This window comes from Varanus komodoensis, unplaced genomic scaffold (assembly GCF_004798865.1).
Source record: "Varanus komodoensis strain SLA01 unplaced genomic scaffold, ASM479886v1 scaffold27, whole genome shotgun sequence".
Classification (NCBI taxonomy): domain Eukaryota; kingdom Metazoa; phylum Chordata; class Lepidosauria; order Squamata; family Varanidae; genus Varanus; species Varanus komodoensis.
The window spans coordinates 6,815,313-6,837,404 of NW_025335701.1; the positions used below are offsets into that span (position 1 = coordinate 6,815,313).

General features: G+C 43.7%; 1 protein-coding gene and 1 long non-coding RNA gene across 6 annotated transcripts in view; one reads left to right on the top strand and one right to left on the bottom strand.

Annotated features, from left to right (window-relative positions):
- Window positions 1-5,741: 5,741 nt before the first annotated feature.
- On the bottom strand, window positions 5,742-7,718 carry LOC123025445. Its single transcript, XR_006415122.1, has 3 exons — window positions 7,186-7,718; window positions 6,727-6,891; window positions 5,742-6,132 (listed from the first exon to the last, which is right to left on the bottom strand). It is a non-coding gene; the product is annotated as an uncharacterized LOC123025445 (long non-coding RNA).
- Window positions 7,719-10,603: 2,885 nt separating this feature from the next.
- The window catches only part of GAN (gigaxonin), a 67,235-nt gene continuing 55,746 nt past the window's right edge, over window positions 10,604-22,092 (top strand). For 2 of the 5 annotated variants that reach the window (XR_006415099.1, XM_044433941.1), the window contains exon 1: window positions 10,604-10,817. Coding sequence is in view for 2 of the 5 variants with exons in the window: in XM_044433941.1 (XP_044289876.1) it covers window positions 10,642-10,817 (176 nt within the window). In the remaining 3 variants the exon portion in view is untranslated. The remainder of the gene's footprint in view (window positions 10,818-22,092) is intronic. The other 3 variants (XM_044433942.1, XM_044433944.1, XM_044433945.1) reach the window with 3 other exon arrangements.

Here is a 22,092-nt window from a genome sequence, read left to right on the forward strand (position 1 = left end):
CTGCTTTAAGGTTGCTATCCGGAGATCTTAGACAATTAGCAGCGACAAAGTAACTTGACAAGCCACAGACTCATGGTCTCCCCTATGGTATGTCAAGTAAAATAACCTCGGTTGAACATACTCTTTTCAAGCCTGAGGCAAAAGAAACCTGAATATTATTTGTTTACAGCCTTAAAAACATATGAAAAGGTTACGGTTCTTCTGAGAAATAATGTCTAATTACGTTGTAGTGTTACAAATAGATTGCTTCAGAAGGTTTCAGATCTTTTTCTGGGGTTTGACATGCACTGGTAGAGAACACACCCCCTAACTTTGCGTACCCAAAGAAACACACAGCGCTTAGAAAGTGAAGGAAAGTTTATTCAGCAGAAAATACATCTTGTCTAGGCAGCAGAGATTTGTACTGCATCCCAACTTTATTCTCTGTTTCTAAAGAGAGAAAGAGCTTCCTGCTAACAGGCTTAAAGAGACAAGAAAGGGAGGGGAGAGGAAGGAGCCCCTTGGCGTGTCTGGCAAGGTAGCCTCTGACAGCAGTCCCTTGTGTGCGCCTTCCACGCTTGCCCTTCTCTTTTCTACATCCCTGGTCTTTATACTGATCTTTATATTTCTCTCTCTCCTTGCCTCGGTGGTAATGGGGAGTTTCTCAATGCTTCCCAGGTTACTGCTAATTGCTGGATGGGTGCTTGATCGCTTCTCCATGACCTTCTTTACCACTAGCTGCTACATCAGCGAATCTGTTTTCTAGAGTGAGTTCTTTGCTCGTGTTTGCTACTGTTGGTGGGGTCATTTCCTGATGTCTCGGGACAATGGCCACCCTCCTTGCAGGATTCTTTTGCCTGATCTCTGCGAGGGGAAATGTCTTGTGCCTGAGCTTTTCTCCCCAAGGCTTCCGGCATTCATTCACGCTGGCGAGTGGGTTGCCTCTCCTGAACTCAAGCTCACCCCCGCATGGCCCATGGCCTGCCCTTGGGCACAGCTTCATGGCCTGGGAGCTGGTCTTTGTGGTGCTAATATTGAGGTACATCCCATACGACACACCTGGGCACGCATCTTGTCACTAGGCCTCTGCACAGCAAGGGCCTAGCAAACCTACCCTTGATGGCAGCAACTTGCCCCCCCCCCCCAGCCTTCTGCCAACCAGCAGCCTCGTATTTCCTGTTTAATTTTACTGGAAAGGGGAGCAGTGTTCCCTGAGGCAGCCATGCCTCCCTCGGAAGGACCAGGACTTTCACTGAATCTGGCACGGTGGGCGAGTTGGCCCCAGAGAGCACCTGCACTGCAAACGCTGGTCAACATTCATCAGCATGTGATGCTGCAAATGTTAAAATTTGCTGAGCTAAACAGCGTTACATTTTACACTGCATTTTGCACCCTCTGGGGCCACCTCGCCCGTGCTGCAGTGTTCTGCGGAAGGAAGGACGGACGGACGGCTCCTACTAGGGATCAGAATGGCCTTAGAAATTCTGGAGGCACCTGCATTGCTACCGTTAACAGAGTGGAACCAACCTTTTTGACGGCTGGCCATTTCCAGCAGTGCCATGGTGTATGTCAGTGGGAGCAATGCAGCACACCGCTGGGAACGCACAGCCTGAAGTCCTGCCCAAGACCCAGTCCTGTCAAAATGCATTCTGCTCCAAAGTGATCAAGATTTGGCATAGAGCTTTTTCTGTTCCTTAGAATCTTGGACACCAAGTCAAACACGCACTGGTCATTTCCAAGAAAGAGAAAAGGAGACGCTATTGAGGTTTTGAACAGGCAAGACAGCGACATGCCAGATTTGCATATAATACAAAACCAAGGTTTCATTTAGGAGTTAGGGTTTGGGTTCCAGATGATTTGGCCTCCCATTTTCTCTTACTATTGATTCTGTGGCTCAGACTGATAGGAAGTTTAGACCAAAAAAATCCAGAGGACCACAAGCTGTCCACTGCTGGTTTAGTAGAGTCGAAGAGCTCCTGATGGTTCCACCAAACTCAGAGGAGAAATAAATCACCATTTCATCACTGGCTTGTCATTTGCAAACCAAGAATCATAATTTAAAATAATCTCTAGTCAGATGCCAAGCATCTACAAACCCTGGATGGTTTAGCTGGCTAATTGGAGGATGCTCTAAAACACAATTGGTGGTTTATATGTGATGGCAAGCTAGGAATCAGGTAACATGAAAATGAATGCTGAATGATGCAGAAGGGTAGGGGAGAGCAGAAGTGGGAGTCCAAGCTTCTCTGCTCATGAATGTAGCCCTGCATGATGGCTTAGTGTTACATGCTAACACAGTAAACCTATCTCTTCCTCAACTCATCTGGAAGCCACCATTTTGGAGGAAGGTAGTTACTGCCACTATATTTCTCTCCTCTGCCTTTCCAAGAAGCTTACAGAAACATGGGTCACCCCCCATATTGTACCCTCACAACAACCCTGGGTGTGTGTGGGGGGGGACCTAATTAATTAACATAATTAACTGGGGGTTTGAATTAAGATCTCTCTGCTCCTAAGATGACTATCAGTCATAACTCGGGTAAGGTTCTGGCCCTCGAAATCCAACACCACAATGAATGAATTTGTTGTTTGCTGTAGCTGTAAAAGTGCCAAAAGACTCTGGTGCCCCCCCTCCCTTCATCTTCACATTGTTATGGGTAAGACTTATTCACCCCTGGAAAAACTAAATCTCTACCACTTCTGTTTTCTTTAAGAATAGCAGATTCTTCCCTACCCTCCTTCCTAGGCATACAGGTTCTCACTTCAGGATTTATAGCATTGCAATTTAAGCCAATCTGTGGAACTAGGACTTCGAGTTCTTTCTAAAAGCACGTTCTTTCTCAGCCACGGAACCAACTGAGTGACTTTGGGCCAGTCACAGACTCTCAGACCATCCTACCTTCCAGGGCTGTCATGGCGAGGATAAGAGTAGAAGAGGAGGAGAATGTTGAAAGTTCCTTGGAAGGGAAAAAGTGTGTGTGAGTGTGTGTGAGAGAGATTTGGAAATGAAGTTAATTGTGAGTTTTTCATTCTAAACTGGGTGGGCCAACTTGCACAGAGAAATACTGACAAAACACTTTAATAATGTAAGTGGTTCGATTTGAGCAACATCCTGTCTGTCAGCATTGTCTGACCAACCTGATTTGGATCGATTTTGAGGCCTTGATTTGATCACCACTGAAGACAGCTGCTTGACTTTGGAGGCTGACCCTATGGGCTGAATGCAATTAGGGATGTTGAAATCAATGCACCCACTTAAGGAGTTGCACTGTCCTGCAGTATTTTGGAAGGAATGTGTTGCAGTGCGTTATAATCAGGATGAAGCCGACAATACACTGTCACAATATAAAAAGGGCGTGTGTGCTGTGAAGCAGGGCAAGGCTAACTCATTTTCCTATGACCTGCTTAATTCTAATCTGCACCACTGCAATTACTATGTCTAAATCAGCCACAGTGCATGCTCCTCCCATTAATTTGCATGAATAAAGCAAGGTCTGATTCTTCTTCTGACCCTAATATCAAACTGCCCTCAATTGCAAGCCATTTCACACACGTTTTTCCCTACGAGATCATGTCTACTTGTAAAAAACCAAAGCAAACCTAGCAACATCGTCACTGCTTGTAAAGTGTGCTGGCATTGCGCATTATGGATGTTACAGCTTCCTGGTTCATATACTTGTAGAAATACCAGGTCTCACAATGTGCTTCTCAGGCACAGGATTTCTCCTGCAGAGAAGTTATAAGAACGGAAGAAAAGCCCTGCTGGATCAGACCAAAGGTCTATGCACGAGTCCAGCACTCCATACAGCTGGTGGCAAACCCATTGTCCACGAGATCCCTCAAGCAAGGTAGGTGTGAGACCTCCTCCTGCCCAAGCTCCTCTGCAACTTGTGGCGAAGGAGGCAGTCCACAGCCAGAGTGGCCAGTAGCCACGGATAGCTGCCTCCATCACAATCTGTCCAATCCCCTTTTGTGAGCCGCCCCGAGGCTTCAGCGAATGGGGCGGCCTAGAAATTTTCTAAATAAATAAATAAAGCCATGCAGATTGGTGGCCATCACCACTTCCCGTGGGAGTGAACCCCACAGTTTAACAATATATTGTGAGAAAGGGGACTTCCTTTTATCTGTCCTAAACCTCCCACCCATCAGCTTCATGGGATCACCCTGGGTTCAAGGGTCATGGGAAGTGGGGAAAAATGTCTCCTCTCGACTTCCTCCACACCATTTTTTGAACACCTCTATCCTGTCGCCCCTCCCTTGCCCATTTTCTATGCTGAACAGGCCCAGCTGTCATAGCTGCTCCTCAGAGGGGAGCTACTCTACTGCCCTGATCGCTTTTGTTGCCCTTTGTATTTTTCCAACTGAAGCTGTGGAAGAATCACATGAAGGGGCATACTAATGAAAAACAAACATTTTCCTCCAAATTGCAACACCCATCACACACACAAGCAAATGTACATCTCTATATGTGTACTAAATGACACAGAAAAAGCAGGAACTTTGGCAGAGGTATGGCGTGACCCAATCCATCACACACAAGACTTCTCCAGTTTGGTGGTTGGTGCTCTACAAATCTCAGGATCATCAGAAGGTGATCTTGCAATCCAGGATCATCAGATTGTGATCTTGAAATCCAACTCTATGGACAGTGCAAAGACCAGTATTTTCTTTCTGTAAAAACTGCAAAATTTGAAGTGCGTGTTCGCTAGGCTTGAGTGTTGCTTGGCCATGCTGGCTAGGGTTGGGGTTAGGGTTGCTGCTCTTGGCAATCTCGCCATGCTGCCGCAAGCGACGCCCACCCCACTGATGCCCAAGCAGCACTTTGGAGGGACCACCAGTGATTTAATCCTCTTTCTTGGTGGGGGTCACAACCAACCACAGTGTCAGGACTGCACTGTATCATGTGCTTTCATATTGGTTGGCCGAGTTGCAGTTTGATTTGCAATTTTTAAAAAACAGGGTTCTGCAGATGCACACCTATGAAGGACTGACATTTGAAGCCTTCTATGGCCCAGGTCCTGGTAAATATCTGCTATCAACATGCACTATTTAAGGACATTTTACAGGCAAGAGTTTATACATGTTGCTTTGTACTCAGTTGACAGCTGTAGGAGTCAAATGCAAAACAAAGCATTGAAGGGTTTTTTTCTCCCCGCATAGGGTGGTAAGTACATCTACCACTTTGGGGTGAGATCCCCTAGTTTTTTAATATTATCCTGACTGTTCTCCGTTCTCTGCACCTTTCCCATGCTTCCCCAAGCCTTCCAAATGCTCCAGAAACAGACACCCCATATTTTTCTTTTAAAAGCATTAGGCTCTTTTCTTTCAACCTACCCAGCAAATTTGACCAGTCTTTTGGCTAGGGAAACATATAGTCATGAAATCTGCATGATGGAAGGATTATGCAAGTAGCACATTGCGAACTATTTCATAGCTTTGCTCTCAAAGCGAAGAGGTGTTTTCCTGAATTTCCCATTTCTGTAAATGAATTTAGGCTGGTTAATAAGTGTTAGAAATCTCTCTTTTAAGGGCAGCAGGTGGTCCTTAGAACAAAACAATTTTTCAAAGTTTCATACAGTGCCTGAATCAGGCAGGAATGTTGCAAAGCAAAGCTTTGAAGTTCAAAAAGAAGTCCAAAAGGAACAAAAATTTCTATCAATTCCTTCAAGAGCAGTTATCAAAACCAGTGAGGTTTATGTGTGTAATATACTTTCATTACCTTCCTTAAAATGTGTTAAAACTGAAAGGAAATAAAGCATTGCTGTAATGCAAACCATTTATCCCAGGAGTTGCTATGATACATATTTAAACAGATTACATATACAAGAAATGTGATCTGCTCTCCTTATAATTCTCTAAATCATGCAGTCTAAGCTCAGCCAAATATGCGTGACTGTTAACACCACAAAAAGAGGGCAACCCAGTAAAAATAACAGGAGAAAACTGAGAAAGACGTGTATTGAATATATAATATCCATTCTACCATAGCCAATATTCTGTACAAGAATCTGTCCGTCTTCTTTGTGGTTGTCTTTCTGAAAAACATAAATCCTGTTGGAGTCGTGGCCACCATTTTCTTTTCTGTTGTTCCTCACAGCATCCCCTCGTATCTTTGGACCATTGCATCAACAGAATTTCCACCACCTTCCTTCCCTTTAAAAAAGAAGAAGACAGGCAGAAGGGAGAGTGAGAGAAAGAAGAATAGGGTAAAAAGGAGAATGACAAACAAAGGAAGGTGATCTTTGGTGTTCAAGAGTGCTTCCTTCTATTGAACAATTACTATTATTATTTATTTCATTTCTATACCACCCATGGTCAACGCTCTCTGGGCGGTTTACAACAAAGCATAAAAACTGTAAATTACAATAGATAAAAACATTAAGATTTCAAAATTAAAAACCTGTCCAAGAATAAAAGGAAGGCACCTGGCTAATCGTGGCAGGTCCTTGAATGACCAGGGAGGTCTTTAAAGGCCTCCACAAAGAGGACTTTCTTAACAAGGTGCCAAAAAGATGGTAAATTTGGCACCAGAGAGGCCACAGCAGGGAGGTTGTTTCAAAGATGGGGGGCCACCAGAGAAAAGCCCCTTCCCCCAGTTGCCACCCGCTGAGTCTCTTGAGGGGTTTACTCCTGGGGGAAGGCCCCAGAGGCTGAACGTAGTGTCCTAGTATATTTGTGTTTGGAGAGGCACTCTGACAGGTATTGTAGTTTTAATCTGTGTAGGGCTTTAGAAGTTAAGACCAGCACCTTGAACTGGGACCGGAGGCATACAGGCAGCCAATGCAGGAAGGCCAGAACTTGTCTTATATGTTTGGAGCACCAGGTTCCAGTTAGAAATCAGGTTGTCACCTTCTGCTTCATTCATGGAAAGTAGGTCCAGATGCCTCTTCCTCTGCTTTTCCACTGCCAAATCTGTTGAGGTGGGAAAGACGGAATATCTCAGAGAGGGGCAAATGTTTGTGGCGATGGGCCTATTTTACCATCAGAGAAACTGTCCACAGCATTGTCACAAGATGGCGGGAGACAAGATGGCTACAGGAGTCGTGGCAAAGGACAAGTGTACTGTCCAAAAGACTGAGCCCCAACACGCTTAACAACTCCTTTGAACCCAAGTTTTCCTCCCAACAGAAACATATTTCACAGCAGTACCAACTGTTGTAAGAAAATGTGTTGTGTGTGTGCTTTTAAGTGAGAGGGTTAGGGTACCTTGGTAGGAACCAAGAAAAGTATCCGTGGGTGCATTGGTGCCCACCAGCACCCCTGGAACAACTGTAACTTCGGGTTGGTAACTCCAGGAGTCGCCTGTCTGGAATCACCTCCAGTTAAGTGATTCTCAGGGTCCCAAGTTAGAAAAAGTTGCAGAATACCATGCAAGAGACCTGACAGTCGTTCTTTCCTGGAACAAGAGGGAGAGGGGGAGAGGTGGTACATGGAAGAGTGTGTGACTTCCTGTTCTCATCCCACAGCTTGGTTTTCCTTTTAATTTGCCTTTCCTGGATCTGTTACATCATCTCCTTTCCATATTGACCCAGATAAGCTATTTGAGGAAGCCAAGTCATTGTTTACTCATTGGAGGTGAAACCAGAAACACCATTCCACTTCCCAACATCACAATCATTAGCAAGCAACAGCAGAAACAAACATAGCACTTGTCTCTAAATTACAGAGACAAGGTCACTCAAATCCTTGCTTTCATGGTACAAGTAGTCCAAGTACAACCCCCTTGGATAAGAAATTTCAAAGTGGCAGTCACAGCAAGTGGTATGTATAGGTTTTCTTTCAGTATGTCGTCAGTTTCTGGGAGATAAATGACCGTCACTCATTTATTCATTTCACTTGTTGTTAACTCCAAGCTAACTAGGCACACAGAGCACTGAGCACTGCATGCCAACAACAGAACCTATCATAGAATGCATGTTCATGCACACATTTGTGACATCCATTTCTTGTAAAGTAATGGGAAAATCAGGCTCAATTCAAGCCATTTTCCTGCCTGAGCTAAAGGTTACCAAGCCCTGCATACCCTGATACCCTGTAAGGAAATCTTTCAGCTGGGAGCTGAATTTTAGTTCAAAATGGAGGCAGCAGGACAGTTTAGGGGAGGTAGCTTAGCTGGGGAGCTGTCTGTCACCCCACTGTCATTTGAGTTAATGACTTCATTCTTCCTAATATTCGGGCTGGCCCTCATGCTCAGTATCACATTTGACATTAGATGGGCGATATCGAGAGAACAAAATGCAGCTCCACATGCAAACTCAGGACTGAGGCTGTAAATTCAAGGGGGCATCATATAGGGAGGTGCTGGGCTAGAACTGAAAACCCATGTATTTCTTCACAATTGCCATATGGGAAGCCAAAGGGATAGAGACTTGGATTATTCCCAGGGGTCCTTGGGCTGCAGAGTAACTTTGCCACCTGTGCATCAGGCAGACCATTTATTCCAAGAAGGACTATACACTCTGAGTATTCTTAAATTTCTGTTCAGTGGTCCTAACATACGCTACCCTTTACTGTTTTCACTGTGGACCAGAACATGCATGTGTAAATGTATGCAAAAATAAGCATACATCTCACGTGCCAAACTAACAATCTGGTGTAACCCAGATCTGAAGACTGCTGGACAACCTTTCCTCTGGAGGCAGTGGGCTGAGAGAGGTATCCTCATTTTAGATCAGTTAATAGGCAAAGGCTGTGAATTCCTCTCCTTTGTGGATTTGCAGAGAATACATCAACTGCCCCCAAACGCATGCTGCCAACACCTTAAAAAAAACCAAATGTTCCATCCTCTGCATGGCCCATCAGTGCTCACTGCCTCAGAATCCCCAACATTATTGGAGGACTTGGTTAGGGTCAGGGCAGAAAGACAACCAAAGCAACAGCCAGCTCGACCTTCAGACACTCAGAGAAGAGTGGTGAGGGGAATTAAAATTTTATTTATTTATTTATTTGGAGTTTTTGTATGGTGTCCCATCGCTTATAGCCTCGGGATGGCTCACATAAACAAATACAAAATACAATTAACAATTAAAATATCATGTTCAACCACACCTGTGGTTAATAGCTACATCCTCTATATAATCCATATCTCTTGAGCACTTACACAGCAAAAAGTGGTCTTTAGGGCATATTGGACTCCAGAGCACCTATTCCAGAAAAAAACTATCACCATCTAATAAATATTGGCAATGAGGGACAGCAGAATCATCATTAGCACACATGATGCAGAAGTGCCCAGTGGTGGTCCCCTTCTGAACAGAAGTCGTTAGACATATCAAGTTGTTAGACATATCAGTTGTTAGACATATCTTGGAAGATCAGAAGGCTGGCTACCCAGAGAAGGGCTTTTTCTGCGGTGGCGCCCCACCTATGGAAGGAGCTTCCTAGAGAGGTGTGCCTGGTGCCGATGCTTTTTTCATTTCAGTGCCAGGCCAAACTCTTTTTATTTTCCCATTAGTTTAAATGTTAGTAGTGTTTTTAAGATTGAATTTTATCTATTATTATCTGGATGCTGTATCTTAGTCATTTATTTTATTCTATTATCGCCCCGAGACATTGTGAAGGGCAGGGTATAAAAGCTTCAAATAAATAAATGAATAAATAAGCAAACAAATGTTGTCCTAAATATGTTATTCCTGTTTAAAGATGTTGCTGCACTGCTGAATTATATTCCTGCATCCTGGAAGCTATTCACAGGTTACCACAAGTGGACTAAATGAGCTCCCAAGGTGGCTATGGGGATGGAAAGACAAATCATGCTCCCCAAGCACACAGTGGATTGAAGACCTCACAACATCGGCCTCTGATGAGAGAATATACCACCAAAGCCGGCTTTGTCTCAACACTCATTCGGATATTTGGTCAACCTACTTCAATTTATATTAGTGATGTGAAACAGGTACTTCAAATACTTATGTAGGGATGTGTGAGCGTGTAATGCATACACAAAATACTTTCTCAAGACCAGTTCAGTGTATCTCTGATAGTTCCTGTGCCACTATAAGGTGTGTGTGTGTCCTTGTTATGCCTCCCTCCCCTCTTTTTTTCTGTATCTGTATTTGCGGTTCTGCTCTTTGGCATTCTCAGAGCTTTTTCGCTATTGTGCACTTTGGCTGAACGACTGCAAAAACCAAATAAAAACTCTGCAATACGTCGACATCCAAAGCGCAACCACGCGGGGGTTCTGGATTCGCCAGGACTCTGCCTAGGTGTGCCGGCTTGCATACAAAGGCGCGATTCCAGGCAGGTTTGGGCAGAGAAAAGGCCCGAGACTCCCTCCCTGTTTTCTGCCGGAGCTTGCAGAGACTCCGCCGGGTGTTCCCACAAAAGCGAGGAGCTTGCCTTTCTACGGCGCCTCCTCCCTGCCCCGCTCCCAGGACGCCGCGGCTGCCGGACGGTGAGGCGGCTGGGCGGACGACCACAGCACGGCGCCCTCCTCCGGCGCGCGGTCGGAGTGCGGCCCCGCCCCGGCGGCGCGCGGAGATGACGTCAGGGCGCGCGCGGAGATGACAGCGACCGGCTCGCGGGAGGCCCTGCGCTGAGGTCCGAGGCGCGGCTGGGCGAAGGCGGCGGCGGCGGCGGCGGCAAGGACTCGCGTGAGGAGGAGCGAGCGCGCCGGGCGGCGGCAGAGGAGCGGGCCGAGCGGCGGGCCGGAGGCGACGCGCGATGTCGAGCGGGGCGGCGGGCAGCGCCGTGTCGGACCCCCAGCACCCGGCGCGGCTCCTGAGGGCGCTGAGCTCCTTCCGCGAGGAGGGCCGCTTCTGCGACGCCCACCTGGTGCTCGAGGGCGCGGAGATCCCGGTGCAGACCAACATCCTGGCGGCCGCCAGCCCGTACATCAGGTGAGCGCGGGCCGGGCTTGGAGAGGGCCGGGCCGGGCGGTTGGGGTCTTCAGCGCCCTTGCTGCTTGCGCCCTCCCTGACGCACACGCTCGCTCAGCCTTCCCTAAGCTGGTGCCCTGCCGATGCCTTAGATGGCAACTTGGGGATGTTGGGAGTTAAAGGCCAGAATACCTGGAGGGCACCAGTTCCCACCGACTCCTATCCAGCCACGTGGGATGCTGAGAACGGTGCTCCAAAAGCACCAGCTCCGAGAACCTGCCGCCCAGCCGTGCTACCTGGGGTTGTGAGAGTTGTAGTCCAGCGCACCTGGAGGGCACCAGGGTGGGGAGTGCTAGGCTAGAGGGTGAGGCCGTGTGGGGAGCGTGTTCTGCTTAGAGGGAGTCTGCCCGTGCTCACGGTACCCCGTTATTACAATATTTGTAATTTTATTAGTGATGATGGTACTAGTAGTGGGAATATCACCTCGGTGTGTATTTGGATAGGGTCAGTTAGAGATGAAGCCGCTTCAGCCATTTAACCATGAAACTCGACTGTGGACCTTGGAGTTAGTAATCCTTTTATGGTCACTGTGAGGATAACATGGCAAAGAAGGAATGGGGAAAATCATGTAGTCTGTCTTAAATTAGTAGTCTGGAAGAAAGGTTGAATATAAATCCACTTGCAAATAGGAAATACAGAGAATGCATTGACAATGTATAGAGTGAACCTTTTGTTCCCCAGTGAGAAACTGAATCCTAGGAGCTCCTGACCAAGTTAATGTCATGAACAGTTATTCATGAGATACCTAGATAGCATCTTCCCAGAGACACTTACTGTAAAATCCAGTGTTTGGTTTGTTGTTCCAAGGCTTCCAGTTTGTGCGTAAGACATTGTTTACTAAACACACCATAGGAGCCCTGCTGGAAAAGAACTAAGTTCTTTAGCAAATCTTTCAACATAGTGTCCCATGACATACTGATAAGCAAATTAACAAAAAGTGGACCAGATAGAAAAACTACTAGGTGGATCCAAAATTGGGGTTCAGTTGGGACAAATGCCACTTCATCCACCTAGAAAAAAGGAACCAAATGCATCAATACAAGATGGAGAATGTGTGACTCAACAGAACTGAAAAGGAAAAACACCCCGTAATTGTGGACAATAGGCTAAATATGAGCCAACAATGCAGTGCATCCACAAAAAGGGCAGGTGGTGTTTTGGGATGCATCAACAGAATTATCACTTCCGAAGCACTGAGGTACTAGTTCCATTATACTCAACACTAGTCAGATCTCATCTGGAATACTGTGCCAGTTCTGGGCACCAAGATCTAAGAAAGATGCAGAAAAATGAGAGAGGAGGGCAGCAAAAATAAGCTGTGGTTAAGCTGAGAGCCAGTGTGGTATAGTGGTTAAGAGCATGGGACTGGGACTCAGACAATCTGGGTTCTAGTTCCTGCTCAGCCATGGAGCCCACTGGGTGACTTTGGGCCAGTCACAGACTCTCAGCCCTACCTACCTCACAGGGTTGTTGTGGGAATAAGATGGAGGAGGAAATGTAAGCTGCCTTGAGCCCTTTGTAGGAAAAAGACAGGATATAAATAAATAAGGAAGGAAAGAAAGAAAGATAGATCGATCCAGGTTTTGGAAATACTGTTCTATGAAGAGAGACTGAGAGAAGTGGGTATGTTCAGCCTTTAGAAGAGAAGACTGAGGGGGGACATATCACCTCAAAGGGTGTCAAAAGAAGATGACCAAGGTCTGTGCATGCTGACACCAGAGTGTAGGGCACTGAATAATCAAATCAAGTTCTGACAACTCAGATTCAGGCTAGATATCAGGAAAAGTATTCTCACTGCAGAGCAATACAACAATGGAACCAGTTGCCTAGAGAAGTCGTGGACTCTCCCACACTAGAGACATTCAAAAAGAAACTGGAGAGTCATCTGAGTAGGGTTGGTATAAACTGATGGCCTGCAACAGCAGGGGTTGGACCTGATGGCCTTCTTGGCCCCTTCCAACTCTGTTTTATGATTCTGTGCAATTCCATTCTGACCAACATTCATTTTCCAAAAGAGGCCAAGTGGATGTTGCTGGGTTGACTGTTTGCAGATGGAAACAGAATGCTTAGTTTTAAAAACTCAGGGACCTGAGCTCCATTACATCTGATTGTACAAGTTAAGCACCATGTGCCATGACTGAAGCTCAGAAACAGGAAGGCTCATTCTTGGAACTGAAATGCCAAAATGGTCTCATGGCACAATACCTGTACCTTTGAGAGACAGAAACTTTTTCTGGCTTTCTTTCTGGTGTAAAAGAAAATCCACTTTTCTATCAACTTCTTAAAGTGGTAGATTAACCAATCCACTATTATCATTAAAACCACTAACAGTTAATCATATGTTTAGCAGTCTAGGAAAGTATACCCAGTTAGTCCTTTATGAGGCCTCCACAAGCTCCTCATGGTCCCGCTGAGTAGATTGTCTATGTACTTATTTAGTAATGGAAAACACACAGTACTAAGCGCAAAGTTATTAACTACAAACCTTATGCTGGTATGAAATATTTTTGTTTTTCATCTTTTTCTGCACTTTTATGGATTCTTTAATTTCTTGTTGGCCCACTTGGTTAGCTAGTAGCCTAGCTGCTCGCTCTCTTCTCTTTCTTCCTGGGCCTGGCTTGTGATTTTTCTACTTTGCCTTACATGTCTCCAAAAATAGAAGGATAATAGATTTTTCAAAATGCAGATAAGCCTAAAAACACTGAATATGGCCATAAAGAAACTGGATAGCGTTCTGCTTGCTAAATCATGTCCCATTCTTGTGTATCATGTATATTAATTCTCCGAGCTCCTTAAAAGCATAGGAATCTCACTGTGCTGTAAACAAGAGAAAGCATGTCACTGTGCCTTATGACTCAGTAGAAAAGGGTTGTGTGTGCCAGGTGAGTGCAATGTGCTGAGGAGGACATTACTGAGTTCCTTTCCTGCTAATGTTCTGAAATGGTTTGTTCTTCCCTTCCCTTCGGGTGTAAAATGATACAGCATTTGTTTACCAACAGTACATATTGAGGTTCCGGTCAGCATTCCTATTTTGGTGTGACAGGGCCATTTGCAAAGATCAAAGGAGGAAGGAAGAAAGCTTTGAAATGATTGCCTGACAACTAATTGAAATGCAGCTTTTTGGAGGATGTGTGTTTTGTGTGCTAAAAAGTACTTTCAAGAAGGCAATATTGGCACTAAAGACTGGGCAATTCTTATCTTGGCTCTTACTACAAATCTATTACAGGTAGGCCCCAAGTTATGAACATCCAGGTTGTGAACAATTCGTACTTACAAATGCTCAGACTGCCATAAACACTATATGAATATCTCTGAGAAAAGCTGTGAATATCTCTATAGAATCTTTATCTTTAACGAAAAGCTGTGGACATCTCTAGGGAACCAAGAAGCATCGGATGATGCATCACCAAATGTGTTCCATGGTTCCCTAGAGATGTTCACAGCTATCCTCCAGAGATAGGGATTTGCTAGAAATATTCATAACTTTTCCCTAGAGATAGTTACAGCTGTCTCTAGGGAACTGTGTGATGCATTTGGTGATGTATCTCTCAGGAAACCAAATGTTTTTGCATTCTCCAACAAGCTCTTCAACACCTTAGACAACACATTTGATGGAGTCTTGTGCTCCATCAGGAATAGGCACTGAAAGTTCAATAAATGCTCAGCCAGTTTTGCCCCTGTGCACAAAATTCATTGAGACAAATTTCCCATGGATTAATGTATTTTTTTAATGTAATAAGCAGACACTGGCCTATATTGCCCTAGCTATCCATTAGCAGAGGACTTTGGAAGATAACAAGGGACTGGTAAGTCACTTTTAAAGATCCCAGTTATTTTCTATTCGGCTTACATTAAAATTAAAGATGGACATGGACAATGAAGCTCAAACATACATTAAGCCGGGTGTAAGAGGCAAGTTATGACAATTTTTTCAATATTGTATACTTGCACACATACATGCAGATTCTCGCTTTAGTGCCTGTACTTACTTTATTATTACTCTATTCTTATTATTAATACAATGCTGTATTGTGTTTAAGATGTTTTAGTGAATATGAAAGTGTTTCTTAAGTGTTCTGTATGCACAGAAAGGTAAAATATATACATATACTAAGACAAATGTTAGGCTTACTCATGTGATCTGACTTAACATACAAATTCAGCTATAGGATGCTCTCAGGAATGGAACTTGTCCATAACCCAGGAACTACCAGTAGATGTTGCAAAAATACTTCTAAGGTTTGACATGGATGATGTTGTATTATATATAATTTTAACTATGCTCTTCCTCTTCCATTCCTGTGCTTCACTTAAGTATATGTTGTAAATGTACATGTCAAATAAAGCAACACAACTTACCTTATCTTAAAGTTGACTGGACATTTCAAGTTTAAAATACAGTATTATAGGTTGCAACTGCGTTTTTATACAATCCTATGAGACCCTTGGAGAGAGAGTGGTGGTTTGTTGCTTCCTCCTTTTGGGAAAGTAATAAATAAACACAGTACAAAAGACCTGGCTAGTTTTTTCTCTACATTGTCTGCTTTTTTAAGTCAGTCAATGCAAGCTGAATTGTTGCTGTTCCTTGTGTAATCTGCATTAATACACTTCACAACTTTTTATAACAAATAATTTTTTAAATTACTGGTTGTTGAACAACCATCACTTCAGCAGATTTTTTATGGTTCTAGCAAAATTTATAAGGCAGTTATGCTTTATAGGTTTGAATATAAGAAACTTGCTTTAAAATGATTTTGGAGTTGTTGCCAACACCTTTGATGTCAATTGTTATGATGCTGATTATATGTAGATACCCAGATAATTCTTAAAGTCTCTGCAGTGGACTAGTGTGAACCTTGAACATAAAGTATAGGTATAGATCTCAGTCCAAATTAAGAGTTTAGTTTAAATTCAGTTTTTAAAAACCAGTTTAAGGCTGTAAAGTCAGGTTCATGGAGACTCAGCCCCTCACATTCCTAGAGGGTCTTACCCATTGTCAATAATCCGCTGCCCTAATTAAAAATATCCATTCCAGGGACTCAACTGATCTAGTTTTCTATTCATTGGAGTCTAGTGCAGCCCAGTAATAGAGCCACATGCATACACATGTATTTTAAAGGAGACCTACTAATCTAATAGGTTGCAACAGTTGGGAAAAACTAGCCAGGCCTATAAAATTAGAAAAGGCTTGCGATGGGCCCTTATTGACAAAGCATCAAGGTGAAAAATAATTATTTCCAATGGTATATCACCCTGAAATGTATACAGAAAATGGGCAAGAATTATAATGGAAAATGTGGAAATGTGAAGAGATAATTGGGACATTTTGCCATATGTGATGGACATGTGACAGAATAAAAACAAATTGGAAGCAGATACATGCTGAGATGCAGAAAATGCTCAAAATTGACTTTCTAGTGAATGCCAAGAGCATGTTACTGAGTATTGTCTCAGAGACTATCCCAAAGTCTATGTGACAGACTTGTACAAATACATGGTAACAGTGGCAAGAGTAATAATTACCTCCAAGTGAAAGCTGAAGAGTGCCTAGTTGTTGAAGGCTGGAAGAACAACTAGCCGAGTATGCAACACTGGAGAAACTAACTAGTTATGTCAACAGAAGGCCAGTTAAAGAATTTATTCAGCAATGAAAGGGTTACTATGAACAATTCAAATAATGCTTGAAGAAAATATAATTCTTATAAATGTTTGTGATTTTATTTATTTGATTACTATTAGTTATAGTTCATAACATCACTTTGATAACAAACAGTATAGGCTGCATAAATATAAGAATTGAATGGGCTGGATGGGAAAGTGGTTGATAGACACCTTTGTTTATAGTGAATGTGTTTAAGTGAGGAGTTGTTTGCTAAATATCTGGAATGACCCTTGGCTTCTTTTTTTCCTGTTGTTGGTCACGAAGTCATGTCCGACCCATCACGACCCCATGGACAACATTCCTCCAGGCCTTCCTGTCCACCATCCTCTGGAGTCCTCTTAAGCTCACGCTGACTGCTTCAGTGATTCCATCTAGCCACCTCATCCTCTGCCGTCCCCTTCTTCTTTTGCCATCTATTGTTCCCAGTATTAGGCTCTTCTCCAGGGAGTCCTTCCGTCTCATTAGGTGGCCAAAGTATTTGAGTTTCATCTTCAGTATCTGACCTTCTAAAGAGCAGTCAGGGTTGATCTCCTCTAGCACTGACCGGTTTGATCGCCTTGCGGTCCAAGGGACTCGCAGAAGTCTCCTCCAGCACCACAATTCAAAGGCCTCAATTCTTCGGCGCTCAGCCTTCCTTATGGTCCAGCTTTCACAGCCATACATTGCAACTGGAAAAAGCAGAGCCTTGACTATACGCACTTTTGTTGGCAGGGTGATGTCTCTGTTTTTTAGTATGCTGTCTACATTTGCCATAGCTTTCCTCCCCAGGAGCAAGTGTCTTTTAATTTCTTGGCTGCAGTCCCCATCTGCGGTGATCTTGGAGCCCAGGAAAATGAAGTCTGTCACTACCTCCATTTCTTCCCCATCTATTTGCCAGGAAGTGAGAGGACCGGATGCCATGATCTTAGTTTTCTTAATGTTGAGTTTCAAGCCAACTTTTGCACTCTCCTCCTTCACCCACATCCAGAGGCTCTTTAGTTCCTCTTCACTTTCTGCCATGAGAGTGGTATCATCTGCATATCTGAGGTTGTTGATATTTCTCCTGGCTATATTAATTCCAATTTGTGATTCATCTAGGCCCGCCTTTCTCATGATGTGCTCTGCATATGTTAAATAGGCAGGGCGACAGTATACAGCCTTGCCAAACTCCTTCCTCAATTTTGAATCAATCAGTGGTTCCATGTCCAGTTCTCACTGTTGCTTCTTGACCCGCATATAGGTTTCTCAAGAGACAAATAAGATGGTCAGGTATTCCCATCTCTTTAAGAACTTGCCACAATTTGTTGTTTTTTTCCTATACACCTCTCCCCCCCCCACCCTTTATTGTTTTTTCTGAAAACAAAAATAGTTGTGGGGGGGGAGGTAAGAAATGGTTAAGCACACATGCAACAGAAGCACCTTTGTGCTTGGTTCATATAAGTGTGCAGGAATAGGGCAAGGAGGCCAGGGCAGCAGGACAGTCTATTCCTCCCTGCCTTCTGCTAGCAATTACTTGGTTTTTCTGGCAAAACCTTTAGTGAAGGAAGAAAGCCAACACGGGTGTGAAAGCTACCCAGTTTATTGCACTAAGTGTCCTGTGTAAGACTGTCTGCCTACCAGAGAGAAGTCGTGAATATGTCCTTGGTGAGTGAGGACACCTTGATCCCTGAAGGAGCAAGCTACGGTTTTCTTGAAGCCAAGGTTACTGACCTAGGAAAGCAGAGAGAGTGGACAAGAGCTTCATCGAGGTGATAGTGATATCCTAACCCCGGGGTGACATCCCTTCTGCAGTCATGGAAAAAGGAGGGTCTTGGTGAAAGATAAAGTGACTGGGAAAAAGAGGGATGGTCCCATGGAAGAGAGCCATTGGGTGTTTTGGAGGGTGGAACAGATGGCATCTCATAACGAGGCTCATGGTTGAAGGACACGGGATCATTATAGACACAGATGACTGTAGTACGCATGGGGAACTGCTTTCCTGGTGTGAAGCTTTAGGTTTCTGTATATGGAATTGAAAGGCAGGACTTCTTTGAGATCTTTCTTTAAAATATTAAGTTCTGCACATGCAGATGAGCTACTCAGGCAAAACTTGAGGGGTCTCCGTTGTTTAAATACATTTTATTTATTTATTTTATTTATTTATTAGAACATTTCTATGCCACCCCTTGCCGAAGCCTCGGGGTGGCTTACAACACAATGTTACAACACAACACATTAGGTGCCAGGGGAAGTTTTGGAACAAGCCAAGCCACAACAAAACCAATGGATTAACTTGAAGCAAACTGGAGCAAGATCGCTGCAAGCTAACATTAAAAAGGTGGTACAGCAGTAACAGCCAAATCCTGGGAGAAAGCAGGCAGGAGCTGGGGAATTTCTGATTGGGGTCAAATCCTTAGGGGGCAATGATGCAAATGTTTTTGATGGGGGCTGAGCTGTAGTGACTGACAAAGGCACCTGGGAGTTGTGCGCAGCTCACAGAAAAGGTACTGGCTCACAGAAAATGTCAGAATTATCCAGCCCCTGTATGACAGCCAGCTCTTGGGTTTAAAAACGCATTCCTGTGTTTTGATGGGTTAAAGAGAGGAATGGATGTGCTTGTTCCCTTCTCCATGCTGGCAAACAACCCATGGCTAAAATGTTTGATCAAACATTTGCTGCTGCAAAAAAGGCAAATTCCATGTTAAGAAACGGCCTAACGCAAGCATTTTTCATTTCCAATTGTCTCTTGTAACTGGCAGGGCACCTATTTAGAAGAATAGAAATTCAGCAGATGAATTATTTAGTATACTTGTTTTTCACTTTGTATCCCATCACAGACTTAAAAGTCTCACTCTATCTGCACAGGACCAATATGGGAGAAAAAAATGTTCATGCTAGACCAGTGGAAGATGTAGACCATGCTAATTACTGGTCTAGTCAAAGGTTTATTTTCCCATTCACAGAATTAGGACTTAAAAGTAGCATCTTGTGCGTGTTAATAAGCTGTAAGGAAGGTATTGATTTAGATGGTGACTGTATTCTGGTAAGTCTGGTTTAGTAAGTATAACAGTGCATACTTTTTCTCTAAGTAGGGCATGCTGTAGTGGACCTAATTTAACTGGTACTCTTTTAATACATCATGATTTCATGTAAGAAGATGCTTCTTCCTACTGAAGATACGTTTTATAATAGGGCACTTTACTAGTATTTATTTATTTATTTATTTATTTATTTATTTATTTATCAGACTTATATGCCTCCCCATTCACCTCAGGGCAGCTTACAAATAAATAAATATCACTAGTACAATAAAATACAGTTGGAGACATCCTGGCCAAAGTTGTTAAAATCAATAAATAAAATCAACAATTAAAATGACGTTTAAATAAAAAGGTCCTGGCCTGGCGCTGAAAAGCAAAAAACGACGGCGCCAGGCGGACCTCTCTGAGGAGTGCATTCCATAGGTTGGGCGCCACCGCAGAGAAAGCCCTCCTCCAGGTACTCATCCTCCTAATGTCCTTCACGGAGGGCTCCCGGAGAAGGGCCTCTGCTGCCCTTATATATAGTATATTTAGTGTGTCCCCAGATAGTATGGGGAAATGGACATGTTGAAAGCGAATGTCCTCCCACATGTCTAATTAAGAAAGGGAGAAGCCAGGACCAGACAAAAAGCTCAATGCCCAGTGGGATGAGAAGGAGAATTAAAATTGCTTGAGAACAAATCCCAACTATGCAGTTGCTGGAAATCATAAGCTCTTGTTAATTACATGTTTATACTATAACAATAAATTGTAATGGTTGTTGCCATCTTTCTTCCCTTAGAATATCGTTAGAAACAATAGATTTGCAAAACTACTGGCAACTTGCTGTTCACTCCCTTGCAGCATGACAGGTCTGGGAATGGCGCATCATGGTGAATAATCTAAGCTTCCATTTTGGTTATTAGGTATCTTGGAATACTATTTTGTATCCTGTTCAAACATCCTGAATTTACCTCAACTTCTAATGTCTTACATGTTCAAATAATGATTCTGAGCAGAAATGGAGCTCAGTGAGGATCAACATTTCTGGTGGCAAAGCAGGTTTCCTTTTTTAAACTAGTTCTCTTTCATCCCAGGATAGGTAATCATGGATTTACATGTGTTTAAAAAATGAAGAGCTTAACTTTGGATGCAGTTCACTGGTGCCTCGAGAAGAAAACTGATTTGTCAGTGGCTAGTGATACTCAACAAAACAATGTGTGAATCAATCACCTATGGATATTGGATTAAATTTGGTGTGTATGAGCAAGCCATCTGTAGTTATCTTGTTGATGTGTTCAACAAGGTGACCCTGGGCAGCCTTGTTCCCAGTATTTTCCTCATTCCTGTGGTAGTCTCCCTGCATTTGCAAAATATCATAAAGTTACCATCCAATCCAGAGTAACATGACTAAGAGGCTTGTAAATGTGCCTAGAATGCATGGAAGCCACAGTGATGCTTATCTCCACGGTCACCTCTGTTGTACCTGATGCTGCCCTGTGGCCTACTCTGGGGAGGTGCCATTAGGTTTCATTGCAAGCCATGGCTGGAAGCTTGTAATCTCCTTGTCATGTGTGAAGGAACAAGCTCACATTCGTAAGATGAAACTGGTTAGTTACATTGGAATTAGGTCAGAAAGTTAAATGAAAAATGTAAGACCTCTGTGGGAATGTGTGTGTGTGTATGTGTATTGCTTTGTAAGACTGACAGCAGATGCTCTCATTCCTTTTTTTATGGTACAAATGGCAACAAGTAAATAAATTGAGCTATAAGTCAGGAGTTCCTCAGATTTCATCTGTTTGGTGAAATCACATGGTAGCCTGAGGCAAACTGCTCTCTTTTTGCCTCAGCTCTTAATCTACAGTATGAGAGTAATAGTACCAACCTGTCCTTACAGAGTGGGTGTAAGGTCATGTGTATGAAGTCTTGAACAATCAAAAGTACTATACGAAGTCCGATTGATACTCTTAGAAACCTTAAAAGCGATGGCCATGCATTCAAGTAGGAGACAAAGCAGAGACCGTGGGAATCGAGGACTGAGGGCAGCGTGGAGGCTGCAAGCCATTAATTACTATCCTCCTTCTAACATACCAAAACAAGGGAGGGACTCCTGGCCAGTAGCTTCACTTTGAGAACTACACATGTGCACACTTGAAGAAAGCTTCCGGGAGGGTTTGTCCACCTCGGCTGCCCCTTCCCTGCAAATGCTCCGAAGCGCCTGAGCTGGTTCACTGAAGATGGCCTGCTCTTGCTAGAGGAGAGGGCTGAGTGTTGGGCAGTTTGTGAGCAGCACTTCCAAGAAAAGCAGGGCTCCTGACTGGGTTGTTGCTTCAGTTGCAATCGGAGACCTTGCTGGTGGTTGTGCAGGCTGGATGGCTGCTTGCTGCCGCCATGTTTCTTGTTTGTAGGGCCATTTGCTAGAATGGTGGCTGCTTCCTCCTTTGTGCATGTATGAATAAGTCAGGCATCATACATAACAAGACAATTTGAATTTTTGAAAGTAGGTAAATTTTAGTTTTTGCTCTTTGACATAACCTGGCAATTTTGAACTCTCACCTCCCTTGCATTTTTTTATTTTTTTATTTTTTTATTTTTT